Source organism: Lactuca saligna, chromosome 2 (assembly GCF_052625555.1).
Source record: "Lactuca saligna cultivar CGN05327 chromosome 2, ASM5262555v1, whole genome shotgun sequence".
Taxonomy (NCBI): Eukaryota; Viridiplantae; Streptophyta; class Magnoliopsida; order Asterales; family Asteraceae; genus Lactuca; species Lactuca saligna.
Genome location: NC_136418.1, coordinates 141,289,022 through 141,316,281, shown reverse-complemented (window position 1 = coordinate 141,316,281; position 27,260 = coordinate 141,289,022). Strand labels below are relative to the sequence as shown.

At 33.6% G+C, this 27,260-nt stretch overlaps 5 protein-coding genes across 8 annotated transcripts; 4 read left to right on the top strand and 1 right to left on the bottom strand.

Moving 5' to 3' along the window:
- The first annotated feature begins 6,981 nt into the window (after positions 1–6,981).
- Positions 6,982–7,775, top strand: LOC145031858 (uncharacterized). Its single transcript, XM_078980500.1, has 2 exons — positions 6,982–7,301; positions 7,381–7,775. Exons 1-2 carry the CDS (start codon positions 7,083–7,085, stop codon positions 7,591–7,593), a joined length of 432 nt encoding a protein of 143 aa, XP_078836626.1. The 5' UTR covers positions 6,982–7,082; the 3' UTR covers positions 7,594–7,775.
- Positions 7,776–13,972: 6,197 nt separating this feature from the next.
- LOC145031856 (G-protein coupled receptor) lies at positions 13,973–17,316 on the top strand. 4 transcript variants are annotated; one of them, XM_078980496.1, is made up of 17 exons: positions 13,973–14,186; positions 14,275–14,338; positions 14,460–14,551; positions 14,641–14,679; positions 14,780–14,833; positions 14,924–14,998; positions 15,091–15,199; positions 15,302–15,347; positions 15,449–15,542; positions 15,644–15,696; positions 15,780–15,864; positions 15,957–16,059; positions 16,191–16,283; positions 16,381–16,447; positions 16,568–16,634; positions 16,740–16,793; positions 16,892–17,316. In XM_078980496.1, the coding sequence occupies exons 2-17, from the start codon at positions 14,299–14,301 to the stop codon at positions 17,039–17,041; spliced, it is 1,221 nt and encodes a 406-aa protein (XP_078836622.1). In that variant the 5' UTR covers positions 13,973–14,186; positions 14,275–14,298; the 3' UTR covers positions 17,042–17,316. The 4 variants fall into 4 exon arrangements, with proteins under 4 accessions (XP_078836622.1, XP_078836621.1, XP_078836624.1 ...); XM_078980495.1 differs by having other exon boundaries at positions 13,974–14,186; positions 14,298–14,338; XM_078980498.1 differs by lacking the exons at positions 13,973–14,186; positions 14,275–14,338; positions 14,460–14,551 and having other exon boundaries at positions 14,944–14,998.
- A 1,766-nt stretch (positions 17,317–19,082) lies between these two features.
- LOC145031857 (uncharacterized) lies at positions 19,083–20,946 on the top strand. Its single transcript, XM_078980499.1, has 2 exons — positions 19,083–19,796; positions 20,642–20,946. Exon 1 carries the CDS (start codon positions 19,196–19,198, stop codon positions 19,793–19,795), a length of 600 nt encoding a protein of 199 aa, XP_078836625.1. The 5' UTR covers positions 19,083–19,195; the 3' UTR covers position 19,796; positions 20,642–20,946.
- A 580-nt stretch (positions 20,947–21,526) lies between these two features.
- On the top strand, positions 21,527–24,382 carry LOC145031854 (folate transporter 1, chloroplastic-like). The gene is made up of 10 exons (XM_078980493.1): positions 21,527–21,793; positions 21,904–21,980; positions 22,727–22,803; positions 23,013–23,103; positions 23,207–23,297; positions 23,381–23,454; positions 23,565–23,747; positions 23,837–23,929; positions 24,004–24,068; positions 24,153–24,382. The coding sequence occupies exons 1-10, from the start codon at positions 21,682–21,684 to the stop codon at positions 24,298–24,300; spliced, it is 1,011 nt and encodes a 336-aa protein (XP_078836619.1). The 5' UTR covers positions 21,527–21,681; the 3' UTR covers positions 24,301–24,382.
- A 94-nt stretch (positions 24,383–24,476) lies between these two features.
- LOC145031855 (putative ubiquitin-conjugating enzyme E2 16) lies at positions 24,477–26,554 on the bottom strand. Its single transcript, XM_078980494.1, has 6 exons — positions 26,390–26,554; positions 26,083–26,186; positions 25,311–25,413; positions 25,148–25,211; positions 24,991–25,079; positions 24,477–24,898 (listed from the first exon to the last, which is right to left on the bottom strand). The coding sequence occupies exons 1-6, from the start codon at positions 26,417–26,419 to the stop codon at positions 24,803–24,805; spliced, it is 486 nt and encodes a 161-aa protein (XP_078836620.1). The 5' UTR covers positions 26,420–26,554; the 3' UTR covers positions 24,477–24,802.
- Between the last annotated feature and the right edge of the window lie 706 nt (positions 26,555–27,260).

The window sequence follows — 27,260 nt, the reverse complement described above, 5'->3', positions numbered from 1 at the left end:
CCATAAACTCTCGCACTACGGGCACATCGCCCATTGTCGCCTTACCCGACTTCTAGGTGTCCATAACATAAGCGACATATCCTGAACAACCCTGCTGAAGGTAACGCCTAGTTCTCGTTGCTGAACATACCGCTGATCGTTGCTGCGGCCTCTCACCCTGAACTACAAACTCTCCCCCACTTGGGGTCCTGATCCGAACCAGCTGTTGCGCACAATCTATCACTGCCACATTGGGGCTCAACCAATCCATGCCTATAATCACCTTGTTCCCTCTCAACGGAATAGGAACCAGGTCCACCAGATAACGCTCCTCGAATAATCTCAGCACACAATCTCGAAATACCATCGATGCTCGCACCGATCATTCATCTGCAATCTCTACCTCTAAAGGGCAATCCAACATGCCCGAAGACTCAGGAAACTTCTTGCTAATCGCAAGAGAGACAAATGATCGGGTAGCCCCCGAATCAAATAGTACCTGAACTGGGATACCGTTCACATGGAACAATCCTAAATAGAGCACATACATAACATATCAAAATCACAGCAGCGCATCATAAAGCATAATGATAAGAAATCATACCTATCACCACATCGAGTGCAACACATGCCTCCTCGGTAGTCAACTGGAATGCCCTGCTCCTCACCACTGGAGCCTCTGCCTTGCCCTGCTGGCCATCAGTGATCCACATGGTTGCTGGAGCTGGTGCCTTTACTGAAGAAGTACTACTCTTAGAGTTGTAGTGATGTCCGATCATCTTCTGATCAAGTGAGTGTATAGTCACTTTCATCTTACACATAGATATGAAGTATTTTATAAAATACATGTTATGTGTATATATATTGTTGTTTATATGTGTGAGTGTGTGGTTATTTTCTTCTAACACAAAGATATGAATTATTTGCTATGAAATACGTGTTATGTGTTTATATATTGTTGTTTAGTTGAGATGGATGTTGAATGAATTTTTTTATAGGTTTTTAAATAGTTTTAAACTGTATATGTAATTTATATCTACAAGTATGTTGAGTAGAACATGGGTAGAGGAAATAGTTGGTGTGTGATGAAATAATGTGATAAGAGATAGGTGAGGATATAATGGTGATGATAATTTAGTGATGATAGATTGGTAAGGAATTACGAGTCCAGGCGATGTTGTGGCTGCGTATTCATGCGATGATAGTCTAACCCTTATTATGAGTTACGAGTCCAGGTAATGTTGTGGCTGCGTGTTCATGCGATGATAGTCTAACCCTTATTATGAATTACGAGTCCAGGCGATGTTGTGGCTGCGTATTCATGCAATGATAGTCTAAATCTTATTATGAATTACGAGTCCAGGCGATGTTGTGGTTGCGCATTCATACGACGATAGTCTAACCCTTATTATGATTTACGAGTCCACGCGATGTTGTGGCAGCGTAATCATGCGATGATACCCTAACCCTTACTAGACACATATTAAGGGAGTGATCCCCGAATTAGTATTGTCTATGCGATGTAGGCGATGATCCTTAGGAAAAGTTCTTAGGAACAAACATATAAGGAAATAAGATGTAAGGAGATGAGAGGTAAATATGATATAGGAGATGACCCTTAGGATAATATATTTAGGGAAGATTAAACGAAGATAATGGGGATGGGTAATTGGGTTGATTGTTTGATGATTAAATATAATAATTATATTATTATGGGTTGAAAACCCTATATGCTCACCAGGCTCCCAAGCCCGACCCACTCAGTTTTCTTTGCATTACAGGTAATGGCACAAGGGTATAACCTGGTAGACTTGACGAGAGATTTTGGATTATACATAAGTAGTTATAAATAACTGTTGTAAGGTCTATTTTATATTATTTATGCTTTTGGTCTGTAACGGAACATGACATCCCGAGATTTTGTTATTTAATGAAAATACATTCTCTCTGAGAAATGTTTTGATAAATGGTTATCATATTTTTTGGGACAAATTCCGCAACTATTTTCTTTAAAAGATTACTCTCATTTTAAAACAAAGCATAAAAAAATCAGTCTTTTCTGGCCATGAAAATGGGGATATCACACCTAACCATATCTTCCTACCAATACCATTTATAAATATATAAGAATACGACAGTTTTTATATGACCAAAAAGAAAGGTAAACAGGTTCAGGTTGTGACCTTGCGACAATAGCGAACATTCCCACTTACATACTTCCAGATGCCAAATATGAGGTCCAACTGATTTGAGAAAAACCCTACATTAATATACACAACCAAGAAATAACAGGTAACTGGTAATGGGATCCAATAACTGAAAAAAAAGGTAAGAAATCATTGATAAATTAATAGTAGTTACCTGTAAGTAGATCTGCATTCGGTAAACTCGGTTGTGGTGGTCTTGATTGTCCATGGCGGGCCGTGAGTCTGCCAAGTGCACTTCTTTTCAGAATTATTAAATTGGTTTCTGTGTGATATTTGTAACCAATTTCAAACTTGTAAGGTTCAGAATTCAGACTAAAATAGGATAATATTTTGAGGTAGAGTTACAACATCATAGATACTAACTTTTGGGAATTAAAAAAACAAAAAAATACTAAAAGGTGAACTTATTGCACATGCCGATGACTAAGCATCTCTGAGCATAACAGTTGAGGTAAGAGGTTTTCATATTACACTTCTTGATTTGAAATTTCAAACAAAAACTACAAAGATCTGAGCTGATTTTGCTAAACCATATAATACGATTCCAATTCCTATAAACGACCCCCGATATTTTCCAAAAAGTGAATAGGAGAAAATCTATTGATAAAGTTACTTTTTCTCTGCAATTTATTCTTAAAAAACATTTATAAATGTTGAAACTGGAAAAAAGAACATATTGAAAAGCTAAATTCAACAAGAAATTGGGAGTAAAGAAGTTACTTGTGCAATCCAGTTGTCTATAGAGTAAACAAAACCACTTATCATCATCTTAGCCAAAACAAGATTTTCTTTAAGAGCTTCTTTATAAGCAATCCAATTGTAATTGCGAAAACATTGGATACTCCAATAGTACCCTTACCAATTTTCTTTCGTTTATTTTTAAATAATTTATGATTTGAATACCTCGTCGTGGGGGTGGAATACCTCATCTGATACTAATGGTAGTACATAGTCATCTGTGATAACCTAAATATAATAATGTGATTGAATTTTAAAATATTCCAAAATTATTACATGGAAATAAGGGTTAGTACATTTTTAATTTCAGCTACAGATTTAAATTGCCAAAGCATGGCATCCATGGTACAAAAATGGAGAGTACATTGTTATTTATGAGTTTAGCACTGTAAATAAAAGGTGTAGTAACTTCATTTTTACCATTTTTCATCTCTGAAACAGCATAAAACTTGAAAACCGATCAATACACATCAGTCATCCATGCATGTCCATCTTCTGTATTTACATACCTACGAAAATTTTCAAGAAAAATTATTTATGTTTTTTGGACTTGTAATCAGATCTAATGCATTATGTAACCCGAAATACAGATGTACTTACATTTTCTTATTTAGGACCAGATATAGATTCAGAGTGTTTCGCCTATCTTTGTAACTACGCTCATGAAATGTTAAAAAGGTATCTAAATGTTAGGGTGTAGATTATTGTTAAAAAAAACCATACCATAATGGAGACATTTGCTGAAAATGAATAAGGATTTCAACGTTTAGGAATTTCACAGCCAACAATTTTGACCACCTTCCTCTTATCTACTCTACCTGATCCCAATTTCCTCCTGTCATGTTTCGTCTGCACAATCGCCATCCTCTTCGTAGAGTATACTATTTGTAAAAACTTCAACACTTATAATTTAGAAACATTCATGTGGGTTCAAAACATAATCTCATGTAAATACATAAGCCAACCCTGTAAAGATTATAGATATATTTTTTATTGGTTTTGTTACGGTGGTCCATATATTCTTTTAACACAAAATCTGAAAGTCTACCTCTATGTAATTGCTAGAGGGGTAAAATTGTCTAAAATTGCCTAACGTGTCATACAGTACCATTTTAGAGTCCGGTACGTCGTTGAGCAAGAAGGTATGATCAGAAACTGGTAGAAACACCACTTCCACTATTTCTACAAAAAAAAAAGTGAGTAAATTGATTTCAAAATCATCAATTTGAAACAAACTTAAAAGAAAAATCCAAAAAAATTCAACCAGTGCCACTGTCGACGGAGTTCTTGAGCAAAGCCAAATCAATCGCCATGGGGTCGTCCGTTTGGGAAGGCATACGCATTTGATTGAAGCAATATCAATTTCAAATTCAAAGTTTGTGTAAGGCAATTTCAACATGCTAGCAGTAAAGCGAAGGTTAAACGAACTGAACAGAAAACCCTAACCTTTGCTTTCTTGAAGGGAAACTAAACCAATTATTAAACACAATTATACAAAATCGGCAATGAAACCCAAAAACCCGGTTGAAAAAAATCCAAATGCTACTTACTTCGGAAGCGTTTCACTAACAGGAGGTGCTTCAATGGTGGAGGAAGATGACGAGCAGCTTCATTCGATCCAGACCTTCGATCTCGCAGTCGATCCTTTTCTAGCGACAATGGAGGTCGGTGCTGAAGGTTGTGTGTGAAGCAGAGAAGAGAAAATGAAAGGCGAGAGAAGTCTAGAAAAAGGATGATACCAATTACCACTTCACGCCAAACAAAAAACTATGCCCGAATCAGTTCTTGGTTGATCTTAGAACATAGAAGGTGAAAAGCGAAATCAAACACTAAATAGATACGTGATGAGGAACGCCGCTTCAGTGGACACAAAATAGATATGTGATCGGAAAGAACAGTGGGATGGGGAAAGAAAATAGAAAGGATCTGAGAGAATCAGGGCTTTTGTTGGGAGAGTTCACCGACTCATCGACACAAATCAAACGTCTATTGGTTTAGATTGGAGGTGGAACTGAGACGAAAAAGAAACAAATGGACGAAACCGCGTATGGAATCCTGTCGGAAAGTGGCAGTGGTGGAAGAACACGTATCCATCAAGAATATACAAAATGACATAAAATGCCCATAATAAAAACCAAAACCAACTGTAAACACATCCATAAACAAATGACCATTTATGCCAAAAGAACACCTAGTACACTATTCCTAAGAATGGTCATCCTTTAATATCTATATAAAGTAGTTCACTATTCCTAAGAGTGAGGCGGTGGTTTGGAGGCGGGTAGGGAATGGAAGGAACTGGAGAGTGATCGTCTCCAAAAGAGTGAGGCAGATACAAGAAATAGAAAGCGGTGGAAGCAAGTGTATGTGATTGGGCGAGGGAGGCGGTGACCGGTGAGTAAACATAGATAAACGGTGATGGGGCGGTTACCATGGTTGAGGAAGTGAACCGAGGAACAATATCCTGGTTAGGTACTGTTCCTAACAATGGTCTTTCTTTAATATATATAAGAATAAGAATTAGAAAATAAATACACAAAGAACATTATGGTTATTTCATACCAAATATGGACTAAACTTTCAACAAAACCGCATATAAGAGACGAAACGTGTTAGTTATAAACAAATGAGAGATGTATCAAATTAATTTTTAAAAATAAAGACTGAAAGTGTATTTTGATATTTATATGAAAAACGATTTGTGTAATTTACTCAATAAATAATTGTATATTTAACGCAAAGATTATAAATAAATATTGATTCATATGAAATAAAAAATAAAACGAGAAATAATTGTTAAAGATAAATAACAAAATAAATATTGATCTAAAATAAAATAAAGTTAGGCTAGTTTTCTTTTGTCATTTTTTTTCCAATGGTACCAAATAGTACCCATATAAAAGAAGAAAACGTATACGTTTTGTCTTCTTTCGATCTCAAACATATCAAAAAGTACGATGACAGCTACACAAATAAAAATAAAAATAAAAGAAATAAATATAAAATTTTGAACCAGCATAAAACAAAGAAACGAAAAACAAGAAAACAAAAATTACTACTTTACTCTGTTATTCATCACCATTTAAAACCATCTTAGTTTACTTAAACTTTTGTATATTTATAAAAAAAAAAACTAATAAATAAATGAATTTATAATAAAATATAAAAACTATTATAAAAGTTAAATATTGAAAATGTCGGTTAAAACTAGTCGAATTATAAGAATAAAAATAACTTAAATTCATAGAATAAGATACTTTTTTTTTTTTTTTTTTTTTTTTTTTTTTTTTTTTTTTTTAGAATGATAGTTATAACATGTTTAGATTGAAGCCGATATCACCTTATTAAAAACAAACACTTTTAACAAAATGGGCTAACCCAAACTTGTGCGAGATACTCGTGAACTCCTTTAATTAGGACCGTACATGGGTCGGTTTTGGATCTAAACCCAACCCAACCCATAAATGGTCGGTTTCTGGTTTTTAGAACCCAATAACATCGGTTTCTGGTCGGTTCGATTTCTTGGGTTCTGAGATCGGTTTGGGCGGTTTTTCGGTTTCTTAGGTTCAACCCATATATATATTCACGGGTTCTGGGTTTAAATCCATGGGGTTTGGATTTTAACCCATTTTTTATAAAGGAAACTAGAAGCTAAGTACTTCAAAAAACACTAAATTGAAATTAAATACTTCAAAAAACATAAGTCTTACAATAAATAATCTATTACAAGTTACAACCAAAGCTCGAAGTAAGCTGTTACAACCAAAACACAATCAAGTATGGGTGGTTACTTGGGTTGAATGGATTGGTTTCTTGGGGTGGTTTGTCAGTTTTAAGTATGGGTCGGTTTCTAGGTAAAAACCGAAACCGAACCCGTTTTTTCGGTTTTTAAAAATACCAAACCCTAACCGTCGGTTTTGTTTCGGTTTCGGTTTTTTCAGTTTCGGTTTCATCGGTTTTAATTGGTTTTTCGGTTTTTTGGTTTGGGTTTGCTCACCCCTACCTCTGAACGTGTACTACTCCCTAGTCCTTATGACACTATATAATCCCGAGTGCACCCATCTCAAATCCCATCGACTTTCCCACTATAATCATCTGTTTGTTTGCACGTTCTGCATAATCACTCGTACTTTATAACAATCTTTTTCACCGGAAGTAATGGCACAATACGGTCATGAAGAGGGTCACCACACCGACGAGCAAGCCCACAACCCACTGCAGTCAACAGCCGTAGGTCATGATGAAGATATCGAAGCTACAAAAACTAACACCATCGGAACGGGAGCTGCTCATGGTCACGTCCATGAACAAGGGAAACATAATTTCGCCGGTGCCGGGGGAATCCTCCACCTTTCCGGCAGTGGCAATTCCAGCTCTGTAAGTGAAATGTATATACATCATCTTAAACCTTCTAAGACTTTAAAATCAATAACTAACGTTGTGTTTGATTGTGCAGTCGGAGGATGATGGTGAGGGAGGACGAAGGAAGAAGAAAGGTGTGGTTGAGAAGATCAAGGAGAAGCTGCCTGGTGGAGATGAGCAGGACCCTTCAACCACAACCACCGTTGAAACCGGCGGTGGCGTTGGATATGAGGGGGAGGATGAAGGGTATGAGAAAAAGGGACTGATGGAGCAAATAAAGGAGAAGTTATCAGGGAGTCAGCAGTAATTGTTTGATGTCTACATGTATAATTAATCATGTATGATGCATGTATTTATGACACGATATAGTAGATACAATAATCTGCCTTGTGGGTTTGGTGTGTGAGTGATACACAAGGCATGCAGCTGGGGATATGGTTTTGTATGTTTGGTTCCTGATTTGTAATATTATACGATCAATTAAGTTAAGTTCCTATTATAATATAATGGATTAAAAAGATAAAAAGAAACTTTTAGGATGAAGCTTTTTCAACAATTTCACGACCCCAATATTTGGCATACTTCGTTGCACCTAATTCACTAATTGGGCACAAGCTTAAATGACACTAGCTAACCTCGTCTGTTTTGACTTAAGCCTCTTGCCTTTTGTCAAAGTAGTCCAAAGCCTCCCTTGGCTTGGCAGTTTGTAAAAATCCCATGAACATTTTGTAGGCGGTCCTTCGAACAACTCACTTGTTTCTTCCATGTTCCCATGTCTCGCATAAGCCACAATTAACGACGTCCATGAGATTTCATTTCTTTACATCATTTCATCCAACACTTTACGAGTAATATCCAAGAACTCACATCTAACGTATATGTCAATCAAAGTATTACCCACATACAAATGAAAAGTAAAAAGAGCACAAGTACTAAAATGAGGGGCCAGAACCAAAACTACAAAACAAAATAGTATAAACAAAGTTACTTTTATTTAAATCGTAGCATGTCATAAAACCCTTATGCTTTTTTGTTTATTAATCGGTTTCTAACAATTACCAACTAGATTTTTGAGTCTAGTTGAATTAATAATCGACAATTAGGTTTACACATCTTAATGTTTTAGTTTTTTCTTATTGAGAAAAGACCCTAATAATTTTTTTCTAAACGGTTTTCTAATATATTTTTATAATCTCCTCAAATCATATATCCTCAAATCATATATACATTAAACAGTAACACAAGATAGAGATTAAAAAAAAGTGAACATAACTAAATGGTTTATACATGTTTTACTAAAGACATTTACTATCTTATATATTTTTTTTAAAATATTAACAATATTTCCACTTATCACTAACATATTCAAAGAAAAAATCAAAAGCTAATATAGGATGCACAAGAGAGAGTGTTTTTCTTTTGTTTAATAGAAAAAGCAATTCATATATAGATACACATGCAATATGTTGTACTCTTTGACTCACCTTAACATCGCTATACAATTAAAAAAAAAAAAAAAAAAAAAAAAAAAAAACCCTAAAGCAGCCAACGAAAAGGAACATGTATGTATTGTGGACTTACAAGTAAGTGAAGCTGCAAAGGTTAACAAAAACCAGTACACATTTGAGTCGCAGAGATCGGAGCTCGCATAAGACGACGAGACCGGGGAGGAAATCGACATTAACGGAGACGAAGAGAAGAGTGGTGCTTCAGTTACATTCTTTCGAGACTTCTTAGTTCTCTCTCTCTCTCTCTCTCTCTCTCTCTCTTTATTTCTTTTTTTCTTTTATGGTTACCAAATAGTTTAAAATTTCAGAATTTATTTTTGGTGTATCCGTTTCCTTCATATTAGGATTTTTAGTTATTCACAAAACTTCTTGTTTGTATTTTTCTAGTTGTCCTGTTCATTTCAAGTCTCTCCAAAGCTTCATTTTTTTAATATGCAAGAAATAATTTAAATTTATGCATAAACAAGTATAAGTAGGTTGAAAAACGGGGAGGCCATGGCCCCCCTCTGGCCCTCAAAGGGATCTGCCCCTGCTTGTAACCTCCCCGTGAATCTACATACCCTAACTAACCCCACCAACAACACTACAAACTTTCAATAAAGTTGTGAATGTAAACGACACACAACCAATCCCTTGTCGTCATATCAAATTATAAAACGTTAATTACAGACTCCATATAGAGTAACCACGTATCAAAGCTGTTAACAAAAATGGGTTTGGGCGCTTAACTTGGTGAATGGCTTGGATGGGGTATGGGTCCATAGGGACGTCACATTTCGTAGTCAACGCACGAACTAGTTTTGTGATTACTTAACAACATTGATAAAGACCCATATCGATGATGTGGGTATGAATTTACTTAGCTTGGCTAAGATTAGAAAGGATTTCGGAGGTCTTTGGCATACGAGAGATCAATACCATTATACATGAAACTGATACACCTATTTGGGAAAAATGGGTGTTTTAAAAGTTGTTAATCATAACCATTTTTCATATTGTAGGATATATATCACATGTTTTCACACTTCCGAGTGCATGAGAAGAAATTAACATTGTTAGGAAACTTGTACAAAACTTAATGCAGTTTTTTTATACAATCTAAGAGCGTATTTAAATTGAATTAGTAAAGTTAGGTCTAGTTAAAGAGCGTGTTTTGGATAGATAATTTGGCAAGCGAGAGGTAGTAAAGCGTGTTAATATGTTTCAGTACTAACTTAGAATAACAATCATGAATTACATCAAGTCATAATCAAGTTAAATGGCAACACTGGGAACTAGAACTACAACTAAAACCATTCCAACAAATTGTTTACAAACCTAATTCATTTTCTATATCTTTACTACTTATAAAAGAAATCTAACTATTTCTATAAATAGATTGAATATAATAATATTATTTTTTTAAGACGTACAAACGATTAAGCTAATATTACAAACAACCATTAATAAAATAATATTAAATTTTAAATTTGTTTTGATTCCTTATATTTCTCAGCAAAATCCTAATTTCATGGTCATTCAAAATTTAAAACCTTTTCATCCTAATACGCTTCAACAAATATCCTTTAAATGTTGCATTTGCAGCTGATTAAAATATCTCATAGCAGACGTGTGTTTGTTCTCTCCACCTTATAAACCCTGCTATAAATCCCACTGCCATGAAGTATTTCCCTTATAAACCCTAATCGTTTTTCTCCCTCTCTTAGACGAAGACAATGTGTTTTTTTTAAGAAAAAAAGTTTGAAAATATTCCAATTTCTCAAAAAAATTTACCCCAAATGCGAAACTGGGTAAAATTTTCCATTTTGCGAAGACTACAGGGATGCGAAATGAAAATTCTGCACTTTTGTCTTTTTATGACCCCATTTTGCGAAGTTGGACCACTTATATTATTTCTTGAAAAGATCAGGTGCCAAATGCGAAACTCTAAGCTTTCTTCCCCAATTCGCATTTATACATTAAAAACTTCGCATTTTCATTCAAATTCTTCGCATCTTGCATCCATCCGTCTTTGAGTTCATTCGCATTTCATCGCATTAACTGAGAAATTAATCAGTTGTCTCATATTCGCATTTCAGTTGTTTGAGAAACCCAGATACGAACCCAAATGCGAAACCCACTGATTTCAAATGCGAACCAACCAAAAATCATCAACCACGTACTTGTGTCACCAAATGCGAACTGAATATCACCATTAAATTCTCCTCGCATTCCATAGATGCGAACACAATCCAGATCTCCGACTCCAAGCTTGCGAAATCAAAATCAATTAACCTCAAACAAATCGTGAACTTCTTATGCGAACTGTTTTGACCCACAAAACCAAATGCGAACTCAATTGATGTCATATGCGAACTGATTTCATAGATGCGAACACAATTGATTTCATATGCGAATCCACATCCATCGATATGAAACCAATACCAGTTACAAGCAATTAGTAGCAACAACCATCGATCCTCTAATTTTCAATTACTCAGCCTTCGCTTTTCATACAACCCGTCGACCCTGAAAAATCGATAAACACCAAATGTCTCATTTTTAGATCGATTTTCTGATTAAATGTCATATTTGAAGAATGATCGATTTTCTGATTAAATGACCCCATTTTGCGAAGTTGGACCACTTATATTATTTCTTGAAAAGATCAGGTGCCAAATGCGAAACTCTAAGCTTTCTTCCCCAATTCGCATTTATACATTAAAAACTTCGCATTTTCATTCAAATTCTTCGCATCTTGCATCCATCCGTCTTTGAGTTCATTCGCATTTCATCGCATTAACTGAGAAATTAATCAGTTGTCTCATATTCGCATTTCAGTTGTTTGAGAAACCCAGATACGAACCCAAATGCGAAACCCACTGATTTCAAATGCGAACCAACCAAAAATCATCAACCACGTACTTGTGTCACCAAATGCGAACTGAATATCACCATTAAATTCTCCTCGCATTCCATAGATGCGAACACAATCCAGATCTCCGACTCCAAGCTTGTGAAATCAAAATCAATTAACCTCAAACAAATCGTGAACTTCTTATGCGAACTGTTTTGACCCACAAAACCAAATGCGAACTCAATTGATGTCATATGCGAACTGATTTCATAGATGCGAACACAATTGATTTCATATGCGAATCCACATCCATCGATATGAAACCAATACCAGTTGCAAGCAATTAGTAGCAACCATCGATCCTCTAATTTTCAATTACTCAGCCTTCGCTTTTCATACAACCCGTCGACCCTGAAAAATCGATAAACACCAAATGTCTCATTTTTAGATCGATTTTCTGATTAAATGTCATATTTGAAGAATGATCGATTTTCTGATTAAATGACCCCATTTTGCGAAGTTGGACCACTTATATTATTTCTTGAAAAGATCAGGTGCCAAATGCGAAACTCTAAGCTTTCTTCCCCAATTCGCATTTATACATTAAAAACTTCGCATTTTCATTCAAATTCTTCGCATCTTGCATCCATCCGTCTTTGAGTTCATTCGCATTTCATCGCATTAACTGAGAAATTAATCAATTGTCTCATATTCGCATTTCAGTTGTTTGAGAAACCCAGATACGAAGCCAAATGCGAAACCCACTAATTTCAAATGCGAACCAACCAAAAATCATCAACCACGTACTTGTGTCACCAAATGCGAACTGAATATCACCATTAAATTCTCCTCGCATTCTATAGATGCGAACACAATCCAGATCTCCGACTCCAAGCTTGCGAAATCAAAATCAATTAACCTCAAACAAATCGTGAACTTCTTATGCGAACTGTTTTGACCCACAAAACCAAATGCGAACTCAATTGATGTCATATGAGAACTGATTTCATAGATGCGAACACAATTGATTTCATATGTGAATCCACATCCATCGATATGAAACCAATACCAGTTACAAGCAATTAGTAGCAACCATCGATCCTCTAATGAGGAAACAGTTTCCTATTCGATTGTGCTTTGCAATGACAATCAATAAAGCTCAGGGACAAACAATTCCATATGTAGGTATCTATCTTCCAGAACCAGTATTCTCGCATGGACAACTTTATGTTGCATTGTCCAGAGGGGTTTCACGTTGCAATACAAAAGTATTAGTAAAGCCTAACGAAAATTCAAAAGGTGATGGGGTTTATACAGCAAATGTGGTGTATAAAGAAGTATTGCACGATTAATATTTTGTGTCGTCTTGACTGGTTGCTTTTTATTGGTTATTTGATGCATGATGTAACAAATAACACCATAGTTTGATTATATTGTCTTCAACATGTACTTTTTTTTAACATAACAATTTTGTAATGGAAACATATCACCGAAAGAACTCACGTGCCCCGCCGCTTTGCGCGGGTAGACGGCTAGTGTTCTTAAAGTAAATTGTTGTTTTCATTATTTAACTTTTGCAAACAAAACTCCATTTGTAACCAAAGTACCTTGCGCAAAGAGGTATAGATTTTTATATCGTATATCTGTGGTTCGACTCTGCTTGCTTTGTAATATTTTTTAGTACATTAAAGTAGTGTATTTGAAGTCTATTGTATCCTTATAATTTGTTGGATTTGATACCTCTAACAAATAGCGTACAAAAAAATTAACCAAATATGAACAAAAACGATAGTTTGTTACCCTTCTGAATCATTTTCTCTAATACAAAGGACAATATTCATTTGTCAATATATTTTAGTTTTTATCGGTTAATTATAAAAAATATTTTTTGTTTAATAAAATTTATTTGATTTTCGAAATTTAAAATTTTTATAAGGACTTGTTATTTATAGTTTAGCATGTATAAAAGTTGACATGATTTCTTTTTAACTTACATAACATTACATGTGATTTTCAAAATAACATTTAATTTTCTAAAATGATTTTTAATTTATCTGTTTAGCTTGTATGTATAGCGGACAACTACAAAAATCATTTTAAGAAACAGAATAAGTTTTCATTGAATACATACCTGACAAATAAATGAAAAAATTATGTTAGTTTTAGGCTTTTAGCACATATTAAACGGACAAGGAAAATAAAAGGTTGCAGTGGTTATATCTGAAATTATTCAAAGAAAAAAAAAAACAGATGGTTTTTATTGAGTGGAATAGAGTATAATAATTAAAATTAAAATGTTTTTGTGTAAGATCCCTAAAAATGAAATAATAGTGTTTACTAGTTTATTATACATTTGATCCTTCATCGGAATTGAACCCCTAGATTCGAACCCTAATAACTTGCAAAACCCAAAATAATACAAAACCGTCGTTGTTGAACTTCAGGGTAACTGTCATAGTTATCTTCAGGTGTTCGATGATTCAAATGCCATTGTAATATTCGCTTGCCTGCCTCCTGTAATTCGTTATTCGCGATCAGTTTGTGCATAGAAACCAGGTATATGTTCCTTTTAAATCTCAAATCCATTACCTTACATAAAACTAAATGCCTTTCGCTTCAAGATATGTCGATGTCTTACTTACAGTCTCTTCCTTCTCCTTCTGTTAGTATGAAGCTCCAGATCAGTTTTTTCTTTTCCCTTTTTACAGGTAATTGATGAATTAGTAGTTATTTACTCGTCTCTGTAAGAATTAAGAAACAAACTGTTGAATGTATATCGATTTTGTTCTTTTTTTAAATGACAACTTCGTTTTCTCGTTTCATTTCCAGCTTTCCTCTATCAAACAGGCATCGTTGGTTCTGTGGTTGTACCTGCAACCAGTTGCTATGCTCTTGACAATTCTAGCCACATTCATGATTTTGTATCCTCCTCAACTAACTGCAATTTGGAATTAAATTCTGTATTACTTGGTGACAAAAAAAAGTTTGTTTTCTCTAACATATTATACAGAGTAGCTGGTTTGGACACCCTATTGAGTATGATGGAGTGGTAATTTCCTTTTGTACATATTGACCTTGATATCATTCTAGTTGTTTTAATTTGGGATAGTTTCTTTTGTACATATTGATCTTGTTTTCATTGTATTTAGGATACTGATTATGCAATACGATTCTGCAAAGATGTGGAAACAAGATCACAACCGGTGACTCATCATACTTTGTTTAATGATTAAAATGTATTATACTTATTATAAACATGATGGCAAAATTGTAAATGTGTGAGCTTACTGCAGGGGTATGTTGCTTTTGGCAGATTTGATGACTTCAATTATTTTGTTGCTGGTTCAGGACGTTATGATTTTGTTCAAGTAAGCTGAATTTGAGAATCTTTATATCTCATTCATGAAATTTTGTTATTCAATATGTTTGATTAATAATAGTGGTTTTTTTTATGCATTAGGAATTTTATAATGGTGATCTTCAACACTGTGAATTAAGTCTTGACAAAAGGGGGCGTACAGCTCAAGTAAACATCATATGTGGTGATTGCCCAAATGGGCGTTGCAAAGGTATGTGAGTTTTTTTTTTTTTTTCTCTGAATTTAAAACTTTTTAAATGTTCTAAAGATATTTGCATGTTTTTTAAATAAAAAAATTGTACCCAATTCTCAGGTGGACTTGAATGTGTATGCAATGTTACACTTGAGTCAGATTGCAGGTTTTCTCTAGCAAAACTTGTGTTTTTCATTGGCACTAATTTTTTCACTCCTACATGCTAATATATTTTTTTTTTTATTAATTTCTAATATTTGAATGCAGAATTATTGTTGAACTTGCAATTCCATGTGAGAAACCAGGTTTACGAGTGTTTGAAGGATTCACAGTGGGTTTTCATCCAAGGTCATGGGAAATTGTAAGATACTGTATTATATTCTATAAATCATATGATTGATTTTAAAGTTATGTTGGAAAAATTACTATTATACCCTTGACTCGCTGCTTAACTCCTCATAGGTTTACAATGGCATGACTCAAATCGGTTACGAAAAGGCTTATAAGGATTACAGGTGTGAGAAGTAGATGTCCTTCCATTTTTTGGTTCTTAAATTCTAGTAAATTACTATTTTACCCTTTGTTTACTTTATTGCAGGTTTGATACAGACCAGAGTTATGTATCACTCTATATGACAGCAATTGCATCCCTTTCACACTTAGTAAAAAAACCATCCACAAATGTATATATATACTCATATCTACCCACTTTCTTTTGTTTCCATTGATTGGATTCTATTTTAATTTAATTTTTTAATTGTTTGTAATTTTTAAGGTTTCTCCAGAGACCGGTTTGGAGGTTACTTTGTCTGGTTCAGGGGCAACCGGGACTCCGCCTACAACTTTGTCTCCAACATTGTTGAACATCGATTGGAGATGTACAATTATTTTATATATATATATATATATATATATATATATATATATATATATATATATATATATATATATATATATATTATCTATTATTCTATATTTCATCATGACTCAATTTTTTATAAAATTTCAGGTGAAAAAACCAGTGAGGATCCATATGAGGTTCATATAACTATCCCAGTGGAGGGTTATGATCCTATTCAGTTTACTCTTACAAAAATGTGCGGTAATACTCAATTTCTTATCTGTTTGACCAAAATGTCTAAAATGCCCCTCCCTCAATAGTGGCGTCATCTGATGCATGATTTTTCATAACATTGCAGAATCTAGGCAAAATAAAGGAGGGGATTCTACTAAAGGATGGGCTCTATTTGGAATTTTTTCCTGTGTGTATGTGAATTTAATTATCTCTATTTACACAGCACTTATACCTTTAACAAATTGCATATTTCAAAGGGCAAAATTACTTTTTTAGTGTTATTAATGCAAAACACATTGTAAATGGAGCAGATTCGTTGTCATTTCAATACTATTCTGCTGTGGTGGCTTTGTTTACAAGACTCGAGTACAAAAACAGGTAGGATACATCATATGTGTCTAATTTCGTCTTTTTATAAAAATAGAAACATTATTTTGTTTATTTTTCTGATGAAAATTTATAAACTTTTGTTGATTAATGCAGCATGGGATTGATGCGTTGCCGGGCATGACAATTTTATCTGCATGTTTGGAGACTGTAAGTGAATAATTTTATACATATAAAAGAAAATGAAAAAATAAAATAAAATAAAAAAGTTTCATATTTTTTGACACAAAATAAGATTAAAAAATCAGGTGAGTGGTGTTGGAGGGGGGTCCGGGTCAGGGTACCTTCGGGTGGATGATCCGAATGATGTATTTACAAGTCAAGCTTCATGGACACGTGAGCCTACTGAAGTGGCTTCAGGATCTTCAAGAACAAGTGAGAGAAAATATGGGACGTAATTACCCTTTTGGCCTATTCATGGTGATATACAATGGAAGGCGTTTCTTTTTCCTATTTTGCCCTCCAACCAGATTCTAGTGTTGTTCCCCACGAGAGTCAGAGCATTGGATCTACATGTGCGTGTGTTTCTTGACTCTATTTGTTGTGACAAAATTGCATTTATATTGTTTGGGAATAATCCTATGTGGGATCATGTTCATGGAGTTTGAACTTATAGAGTTATAGTGCTTTATGTTGTTTACATATCAAAGAAGCAACCATGTTTGGAGTTTTAGTTGATTGTGTATGTTTCAGGATTGTAGTTTAAATGATAGGTTTGTTGAGATTGTACTCTTTCTTAGTTATAAAAAAAATAGGTTTGATTAGAAAATTTTTTTATCAAACAAAGAGAAATTAAATACGAAGATGTGGTTTCAAGTTGGGTTAATGACTTATAAATTATAAAAATAATAAAATTTATCGTCATTTATATTTTTTTTGTACATGTTTAATCATTTATATATAATTTTTGTACACATATGACAATTAACCTTGTTTTTTGTACACAAACAACTATTAAACTTTTTTCTTTATTCAAGTATGACTATATTAGACTTGATGTTCATAAGTGTACAAAAAAAACTTAAGAAACAAAATACCTACAATTTCTTTCTAATGGTCATGTGTACCAAAAAATTTAAATATAATTATACAAACAAATTTAAATGAGTGAATATGTACATGAGATGAAGTTTATTAATCTTATAAGTCATTAACCATTTCAAGTTAGAACATAAACTGAAGACAAAGATGAAAATATGTGGTTTCGGTGCACATGGTTTTGATGCACATGTCATTTTAGCCTTGATTCAGTCCAGTGGAATCAAAATGGTTAGAACCAAGAACAATATTAAGCTATTTGATGTAATCGGAAACCGTACCGTATAATGTAGGATCGGTCCGGTTTGATTTGGTCTAGGTGGTGCATTTACTCATCCCAAGTAAAATCATTGATACTAGATAGAAAATATAAAATTACATAAAAATACATTTAAAGTTATAATTATAAACGAGTTTACACCAAATTTGTTAACTAACTATCTCAAATATCTATAAAAATCGATTTATGTATTTATTACATCAAGAAGTAGTCATCTTAAAAATTGTTGTTAATTATTCTCTTATTTCTCTATAAATGTATTTTTTTAACGACCTTTCTATGATTTATAACTTTTTTTTAATTATGTTTTTGACAAAAAGAAATTTACAAAAAATAATTACTACTAGTTTATATTTACAAATTTGTAAAATGAATATATAAAAAAAATGATTTTTTACATGTTTATAATCTTACAATTTTAAAAATAAATATATATAAAGTAATTTAGAAAATGAATTTGAAAACAAAATACTAATTTGTACAAATTAAAAATCTTTAATAAAGTTATTAAATTATATAACAATTTTTCTTAAAAAACTACATTATAAGAAACTCAAAAAACAAATTAACTTATAAATATCATACATAAATACTCACAAGTTTTATCAAAACACTTTTGACTTAACGATACAGTGTGCGGCTCCATAATGTTAGATGGTTATTTAAACCATAGTGATATTAAAAGTAAAATAGAAACTTCTTTGACACATAACTTTTGGAAGCTTCCGGTAGTAGCGTTTAACAAAAAAAAAGTTTTGTTTGTCGGTAGAAGTTTCTAGATTTTAATTAAAACGAATAGCTTCAAATTCAAAAATTATTTCAAGCAATGTTTAACAAAAAAGATCTTTTATAATCTTGCAAATTAATTTCATTTTTTTTAAATCAATGACATATTTTAAATAAATCTGTTTATATAATTTTACGTATTTTAAAAATATCCAACTACTTTTATCATATACTCCTATGTAAATAAAAACTACATACTTTTTTATAAACGCCATTTTAACGGTTTAAAAAAATAATTCAGTAACAAATAAGAGATCAAAAAGTACCCAAAGATCCCCTGCTTTTTATCAGAAATACAAAGTGCCCCCTTTAACTTTTATATTCCCTAATGCAAATCTTGAAAACCTATCGCCGTCGGACTGTAAATCTTGTCTAAAACCCTGCATTCCTGGTTTTTCATTTTTCCCATCAATATTTTCCATGATCACGCAAGAATAAGGTTATTAACATGAGGAAATACTACTGCCAACGACTTTCCCAATCCCTCTCACGTCACCAATCTCGTTTATTAGGGTTTCGAAGCTTCAATTTGATTGAATCTCATCCCCCACAATGTACCAATTTGCATACCATCCGAGGATTCTGCGCTTCTCCACAACAATCAAATTCAAACCCTTCAACGCCGTCCAGTCGCGTCTCGGACATCGTTAACGAGCTAATGAATTTAACGTTGCTCGAATCCGCAGACTTGACTGAGGTTATGAGGAAGAAAATGGGTATAAATGAGATGCCGGTTATGGCGGTGATGATGCCCGGCATGGGGCTGAAGACCGGAATGAAAGGAGGCGCCGGCGGTTCGGTGAAAGGTGGGGAAGAGAAGGCGGCGGAGAAGACAGCGTTTGATTTGAAACTTGAAGGTGGATTTGACGCTGGGTCGAAGATTAAGATCATTAAGGAAGTGAGAACATTTACTGATCTGGGTTTGAAGGAGGCTAAAGAATTAGTGGAGAAAGCTCCTACCTTGTTGAAGAAAGGGGTACCAAAAGAGGAAGCTGAGAAGATTATTGAGAAAATGAAGGCAATTGGGGCTAAAGTCATTATGGAATGAGGTAATTGTATTTGAAATCCTTTAGAGTATCAATTAATTAGCTGATATCCTGTTCTTTCATATGTATGATCTTGAACTGATGTTTAAGATGTCAGAAGTGTTTTTGAACCTTTGAGTTAATGTTGATTACACATCACACATATTGCTGCAAACAGAACAATCTTGTGGTAAAATCAATTTTAAACTTCCGTTTTGAAGATACTAATCTTGAATTAAATGTTAAGTTGCAACTCGTTTATTTGATTTTGAATCACATGAACATATGGTTTTTTCATGTTTTAGATCAGAGTTATTTTCTGTACATGCTGTTTAGTTCAATACTACTGGTTTAATTTCATTTTAGTTGAATGGAGTTGACTGTACTTGTATTTGACATAACTAAAATTGACTTAACTCATTATGTCATTGTGTCCAGATTAAGTCAAAAAGAAACAACCATGTATAGCTGAATCCATATTAAGTGCTTAACACACTAAGCCAGTTAAGTTAAAAAGAAACAGCCCCTTAATCCGATAAGTTATATATGAGTGCTTCTTTTTGAATTTATGCAGGAAAAACAATTTAACAGATTTTTTTTGGAAATGAGACTTTCCCCATGAAATCCTAACCTTTTACAAACTTTCCGTGAATTTATTTTTCCCTTCCATTTTCCCAAGTGTGCCAAAAATATTTTTAATCATCCTTTATCCAAACAACAGTTTAAGCCAGATAGCACTTAATAGGGAAAAAAGAACAGGTTTCTCTATATGTTGATAACTAGCAATCGTTATTTTAATATTGTTTTTTAATTTCTTTTTCACACGAGTAACAAGAAATCATAATCATTTGCTCTTTTCTCATATTCAGGTAACTTTGGAGATCATGGCAGAGTTTCTTAACCTCATACGCATACTTATGTTCTTTGTAGAAGTGTTCATTCATATTTCTATGCCAAAAAAGCACCATTTAAGCTTTTAAGTTTTGGTACACTGGTATCATAGGAGCTGAAAAGATCATTTACCTTTCTCTTTTTAATATTTTTCATCACAAAATAATTGTATCAGAGATTTGTGATCCAGATTTTGAACAATTTGTGCATCATCATCGCATGTGCTAGTAAAATAGTCTTCATTTCTCACCTGGAAAAAAACAATCCCGATTGATCTTCTCAAGCTTGTTTTTGTGTTTTTATTTAATAAAATTTTATTTTAAGTAAAATATCATGCAAAACATGAAAACAAGTTGTATATTACATTTTTTTCATAAATAAAATCAAATGAAATTCAAGTGATGAAACCTCCAAGTACAAAATTTGAAGAGTTGGTCCAAAATTGATCAAAAGAAGCAAGTATATAATAAGATAACACAAAGTAACTATTTTTTTTTAACAAATTTTTATCACAAATCACAATGACCAAATATATTTTGCAAAATTGCTTTTTCTTGTATCATAATTTTTCCGGAAAAAACCCAAAACCAGTTTTACTATACAGAATTTTATTTACATATAAAAAAAAACCATATGATATACCTGATCTAAAACATATTTAACAATTAACATATGATATACCTGTTACTAGCATGAGACAAGCTTTGACTCAATTAACCATTATCATAAAACCTTAAAATGTTTTTTTAGGAATAATGGAATTCTATTATAAATATATAATTATTTTAAGATAAATATTATAAATATAAAAATCGTTTCGCGTTACACAGTTTTCTCATTTTTTTGATTAAATCAGATTTGAAATTCCATTACCAAAAGTGGATCCGTATAGACGGGATCTTGTATGCTCTTCAAACAAACAGGTCGGTGTAACATTACGTACTGCCATTTCTTCTCCCTCCATAAACACCTAAAGTTGCATACTACTAACGCTAACTGTCGTCGGCAAAACTAAATTATGACTCAGTCGACGGATTGGCGATGGGAGAACGCCACCGCGGGATCCGTTGCCGGTCTTGCTACCGTCACGTTTTCTCATCCGCTCGATGTTGTCCGGACTAGATTCCAAGGTGCGTAAATGTTGATTTACTCAGATTGATCGTGTCTACTTTCATACTCTAATAACAAGTTTATTCTCTCTGTATATATATTTTTTCGTTGATTTTATTCGATTTAACAGTTAATGATGGTCGGAACCCTAACCTTCCGACCTACAAGCACACTCCTCATGCTCTCTTCACCATTGGTCGATCAGAGGTGCGTTTATTTAACACTATTCGTTGTTGCTAAATTTCAATTTCTCCTGTTGATGCAACGGGCGTTTCATTGCTCATTTATTGTAAACTTACACTAGGAAAGGAGTTTGATAATTATGTTGCGTTTTGTTTCGTGCATATGGTGATTTGATACAATTTAGTGTTTCAAAAGCGAACTTAATGATTTTTAATTATTGTTGGTCTCAGTTCCAGATACAGATTAAAGCAATAAGAAGGAAGCATGATGTATGATTGGTATGATAGGGTTTGGTTTTTACATACTACTTTGTATGAAAGTCCATTCTCTAATCTCTAGTGCTGATGACCACATAGCTAACATGATTATTTCTCATGTTAATAAGCATTTATACAGATCGAGTCAACCCTGGCTTAACTTCTAATTTAATTTAATTTGGTAATAACAAATCAAGTACCATAAGCAGTGTTCTACACCCAACTCCATTGATTTTTATTAGAATCAGCAAGATATGCTTAACTACTCTGTCTGGAATCATTTAACTCAACATAAAATCTCATACCAATACAAACATCTCGTTATGTTGCCCTGTTTAGTATTCATGCTGCTGTAATTATTGAATTGAATTACTCTTATAACTAGATATGATATTGTATTCATCATTCCAACTAGAATTTTATTACATATCCATGATACCTTTGGAAGTCTTTCACATGTTCTGTTTAATGTTGTCTTTTATGCTAGTAATTATATGGTTACCATTTTTTCAGGGTCTCAGAGGGCTCTATTCTGGCTTTTGCCCTGCAGTGCTAGGCTCAACTATCTCATGGGGTCTATACTTCTTTTTGTAAGTGAAGTATTGAGCCCTGCAGTACTTAAGCTATACTTAATTATTCTATTGAAGGTTTTATAATAGGACACCATAGTGCATACATAGTGCATATGTTTCCATGCTTAGAGAGTTGTATTATTTTCTCTTTTATTGAATATTGTTGGAGGGTATTTTAGAATCATGCATATCCAACTTGTTGACATATATACCCTTTTGTTGAATAGCTATAACAGAGCCAAACAAAGGTACCTGAAAAATCAACAGGAAACAACTGTCCATATTCATCTTGCATCAGCTGCTGAAGCTGGAGGATTGGTTAGTTTCTTTCACTTTTTTTTTTTTGGCTTATTATATATCATTTCATACATGTAATATGTATAGGTTGTAATTAATATTATTGTTACTTTTTTTTTTTCAGGTGTGTCTTTTCACGAATCCTATCTGGCTGGTGAAAACACGATTACAACTTCAAACTCCTCAAAACACTCGCGCATATACTGGCTTTGCTGGTATATTGAATTCCCATCCTTCCATTCCTTTTTTAATAACTAAAAAGACAAAATTACCCTCACTGTGTTGTTTCGTTATTTAGATGCTTTGAAAACGATACTGAAAGATGAAGGATGGAGGGCGTTATACAAAGGGCTTTTACCGGGTCTTTTTCTGGTTAGATTTGGTACTGTTATCTCTGTTCAAAAATGTTAGAATAGAAGAACATAATTGTTGGTCTTGAATATTCGAAAATAAGTTTTTTTTTAATAAATAAAAAAAAACAGGTGACGCATGGTGCCATTCAGTTTACAGCATATGAGGAGCTTCGTAAGCTTTTGGTTGATCGAAGGGATAGACAAATGGCTTCCATTACTACTGCTGCTGATTTATTAGCAAGTTTTCGTAAGAAATTGCGTGACTTAAGGGATAAACAAAGAGGCTTGAGTTCTTACACTCCTGAGTCATTGGTAATTTCAGAGTAATTCATAATATGATTATTTAATGTAGGTGATTTATTCGTAAATTTTGATAATAATGATAATAACTTTTGTGACAGACGACAGTTGATTACGCAGTTTTAGGAGCTTCCTCGAAACTGGCTGCCAGCCTGGCAACATATCCGTTTCAGGTCATTCGCTCTCGCTTGCAGGTAGTATATAGTTAGCATGATTAAATTTTGAATTTTTTTTTTAAATGATTTTGAATTGTACGTACTTACTGTAGCAACGGCCCATGGATGGGGTTCCAAGATACATGGACAGCTGGCATGCCGTGAAGCAAACTGCTCGGTCAGTTTTATCTTTATCCTTTTTTTGAAAAATCTTAATTACTATTATGATTTACTAGTATTAAATATGGGTGGGTTGCTGTAGGTTAGAAGGCGTACGAGGTTTTTACAGAGGTATAACAGCAAACCTTTTGAAAAACCTGCCTGCAGCTTCAATAACTTTCATTGTGTATGAAAACGTTCTGCATCTGCTAAAACTTGCAAAGACAACAAGCGAAAGGGCAAACAACTGACTGACACACATGTATTTATTTTATGGTACTACTTTTGGGATAAAAACAACAATTCATTCAATGCGCTTTGCTTTCTTTATCATTTTTTTTTTTTTAGTTTTCAAGGAATGTACATGTAGGCAAATGTAGTTGGATATCGCTGTTATTGTCTGTCAATCTTGAGGTCAAGAACAAACTTCTTTGAATCATTCATTCATTATTAGCATTCAAAAATAGAAGGAAGGGGGGCAAACAACATAACTAGTCTTCCAATCTCATCACACGCACGTGTGTGTAAGCAAACCCAAAGCCCAACTTTTATGAAATGTTAGTAATAAAAGTATAGCATAAATAAACGATCATGGTATAGATTTGATAAAATGTGTATAATGAAAGCATCCTTTGGAACAGCCAGCCCAGAGCCAGAAGAAGGTGTTCTTTCTGACCGAGTAAAATAACCAAGAAATGTGACCTGGCTTTCGTTTACCACTTTACAGCTACATCCATCACATTGAGATTTTCATTAAACTTTATCATCATGAAACCACCATCTTGTTTCTTTAGGAGATCTACCATTTCTACAGTTTCTAACATACCGATCATTATCTTCTGGTCTTTCCTGCATCCATAGGTTAAGTGTTTGTGTTATCAGTTATCACTAAAACAATACAAAATATGTGTTTTTTTTTTTTGGAAGAAAAGAAAACGAACCTTGACTGTTGAACTTGAAAGCATGGACAGAATACTGATACACACAGAGCTAACAGTCATGGCTGGTGACCATGAGTCATATAAAATATCTACAAAACAAGCAGTTAAAAAATATTAACAAAAATTGCATCATGGACATGAATAATAATTACTTTACCTAAACAAATATGGCCATTGCTATAGATGTGTGGGTGTAAAGGAGCTGGATGCAAAAATATCACCTGTATCCTTCCACCAAACAATCCATAACTAACATAAGCTAAGATGAAGGAAGTAAAACACATAATTTACTTAATAAATTCAAGATTTCAGACACAGACCTGAGGTGCTTCCATAGGATAATTCTCAGGAAAATCAACTTGGAGTTGATACTTTTCATTTGCATAAATTGTCCCCTGAGCTCCATACACTTCAATCACCCACCTTTAAACAAGAAAATGTTGAATGTAAAAATAGTTACAAAATAGTTGGTTGTGTCGAAAAGGGATTATAAGTTTTTCAGACGTAGTTATTTGAAAACAATAACTCTCACATATCATATGTTGAAAAAACATGATTTTTCTTTGATGCAACACATCACATGGGTTTTCACCAACTTTGGACACCATTACATATGGACACATTTTTTTGTCCATTTATGTAGTATAGTGCAAAAAAAATGTGATCCATCATCATCATTGCAAGAAAGTTAGATTTTCCATCCTTTTGGTTCAACAAGATTCCTACTTTTGTCAAAACGAAAGGAAGTTCAAACGATTTCCATATTCTCAGAGGTTGCAATATGCCCAAGGAAGTAACAGATTGGAGGAATAAAATTGATTGTTTATAGTTATTAATGGTAGGTAGTTGCACATTAAAAGATCATAGAATTTCCTTAAATCAAAGTTGTCAGCAAATTTCATGGAGAATTTTAAGAAGAAAATCGATACTAGACAACGGATATGTGGAGAATTTTAACATGGTCGTGGAACCCTGAATCAAAATTTACAGTTATATCCCCTTTTATGAGTATACCACGAGGAAATAATATCGGAAATCACACTTTGGGATAGATAAACCCTAGAAAAATAATTGAAATGAAAAGTTAATAACCTCTGAAGGTTGTCGGTGACTTTGTGTATAAATCCAGAAGGAGGATTGACCTGCCACTCTACCAGCTCCTTTTGAAGTCTATTGCTAGCTATTTTGCTCAAAACCTAATTATTCAACATCAAATTTTAGTCAAACTTATAACTGATTGCAATTATGCTTCAATTTTCTGGAGACGAAGTCAGTGGAACGCGTAATTTAGATACGTATCTGTGTGAGTATACAATAAAGTCCCTAAAGTCGTGTACACACACGCATATACGTAGACAGAACAGATAAAGAAGTGTATGTTGAAAGATGGAGAGAGCACCTTGCGAGAAGAGGTGGAAGAGCCGGTCATGACGGGGGTGAACGGCAGAGCGAGCCACAAAGTCGGTAGTGATGCCGGAGAGAGAGAGAGAGAGAGAGAGAGAGAGATTGACTTTTGTAAGTGTGAGGGTGGTGATGCGGTGTTGTGAGTTGTGACAAATACATGGATGGCTGGCTGCTCAATTTTATTTACGAGTAATTACATAAATAGTCCCTCAGGTTGCTGGTATATTTCAATTTGTGGTGTTTGAATTGTTTATTTCACATTATTGGTTTTTAAGAATATATAAAGACAAAAGTGCAAGATTGGTCCTATAGTATTCAATTTTTTTTTTGAATATAATTCAAAAAGTTTCAACTCTGATACATTGAAAAATCGATTTTACCAATTTTATTTCTTTTTTCTATTTTCTTTATTTATTTTGGTATCTAAATAATAAAAAATAATAATAATAATAAAATCTCTCTCTCTCTCTCTCTCTCTCTCTCTCTCTCTCTCTCTCTCTCTCTCTCTCTCTCTCTCTCCTTTTTATCTTCCAGTCTTCAAGAAACAATCAAACTAAAACCAAAAACAAAATCATAGATCTTGGAGGGTTACAAGTGAGTCGGGTAACATAATTCAACAAAATATGGGCAACAAATGGAGGAGGAACTAACAATCTCGGTGCTACATTTTACGACCTAGTTGAGATCCCACAACGTTTTTCAAGTTTAGGCTCATATACAGAACCAAACAACATCCCATTTTCCGGTCATATTTTCGTCAGAAAAGATGTATCAAATGACTCCTCAAAACCCACTCTCAAATCACCAACGGATTACACATGTGTTTGGACCGGTGAGTCTTTAGATATCAAAAAAGATGCTAAAGC

Bases quoted from the DNA above. Each gene is read 5' to 3' on its own strand.
- LOC145031858 (XM_078980500.1), top strand. From the start codon at position 7,083: ATGGCACAATACGGTCATGAAGAGGGTCACCACACCGACGAGCAAGCC. The intron at 7,302-7,380 runs GTAAGTGAAATG...TTGATTGTGCAG, and splicing joins GCAGTGGCAATTCCAGCTCT to TCGGAGGATGATGGTGAGGG.
- LOC145031856 (XM_078980496.1), top strand. From the start codon at position 14,299: ATGAAGCTCCAGATCAGTTTTTTCTTTTCCCTTTTTACAG. The intron at 15,200-15,301 runs GTATGTGAGTTT...CCCAATTCTCAG, and splicing joins CCCAAATGGGCGTTGCAAAG to GTGGACTTGAATGTGTATGC. The intron at 16,060-16,190 runs GTACAATTATTT...ATAAAATTTCAG, and splicing joins GTTGAACATCGATTGGAGAT to GTGAAAAAACCAGTGAGGAT.
- LOC145031857 (XM_078980499.1), top strand. From the start codon at position 19,196: ATGAGGAAATACTACTGCCAACGACTTTCCCAATCCCTCTCACGTCAC.
- LOC145031854 (XM_078980493.1), top strand. From the start codon at position 21,682: ATGACTCAGTCGACGGATTGGCGATGGGAGAACGCCACCGCGGGATCC. The intron at 22,804-23,012 runs GTAAGTGAAGTA...TTTGTTGAATAG, and splicing joins TGGGGTCTATACTTCTTTTT to CTATAACAGAGCCAAACAAA. The intron at 23,930-24,003 runs GTAGTATATAGT...TACTTACTGTAG, and splicing joins TCATTCGCTCTCGCTTGCAG to CAACGGCCCATGGATGGGGT.
- LOC145031855 (XM_078980494.1), bottom strand. From the start codon at position 26,419: ATGACCGGCTCTTCCACCTCTTCTCGCAAG. The intron at 25,212-25,310 runs GTCTGTGTCTGA...GGAAGGATACAG, and splicing joins ATCCTATGGAAGCACCTCAG to GTGATATTTTTGCATCCAGC. The intron at 25,080-25,147 runs GTAAAGTAATTA...CTTGTTTTGTAG, and splicing joins CAATGGCCATATTTGTTTAG to ATATTTTATATGACTCATGG.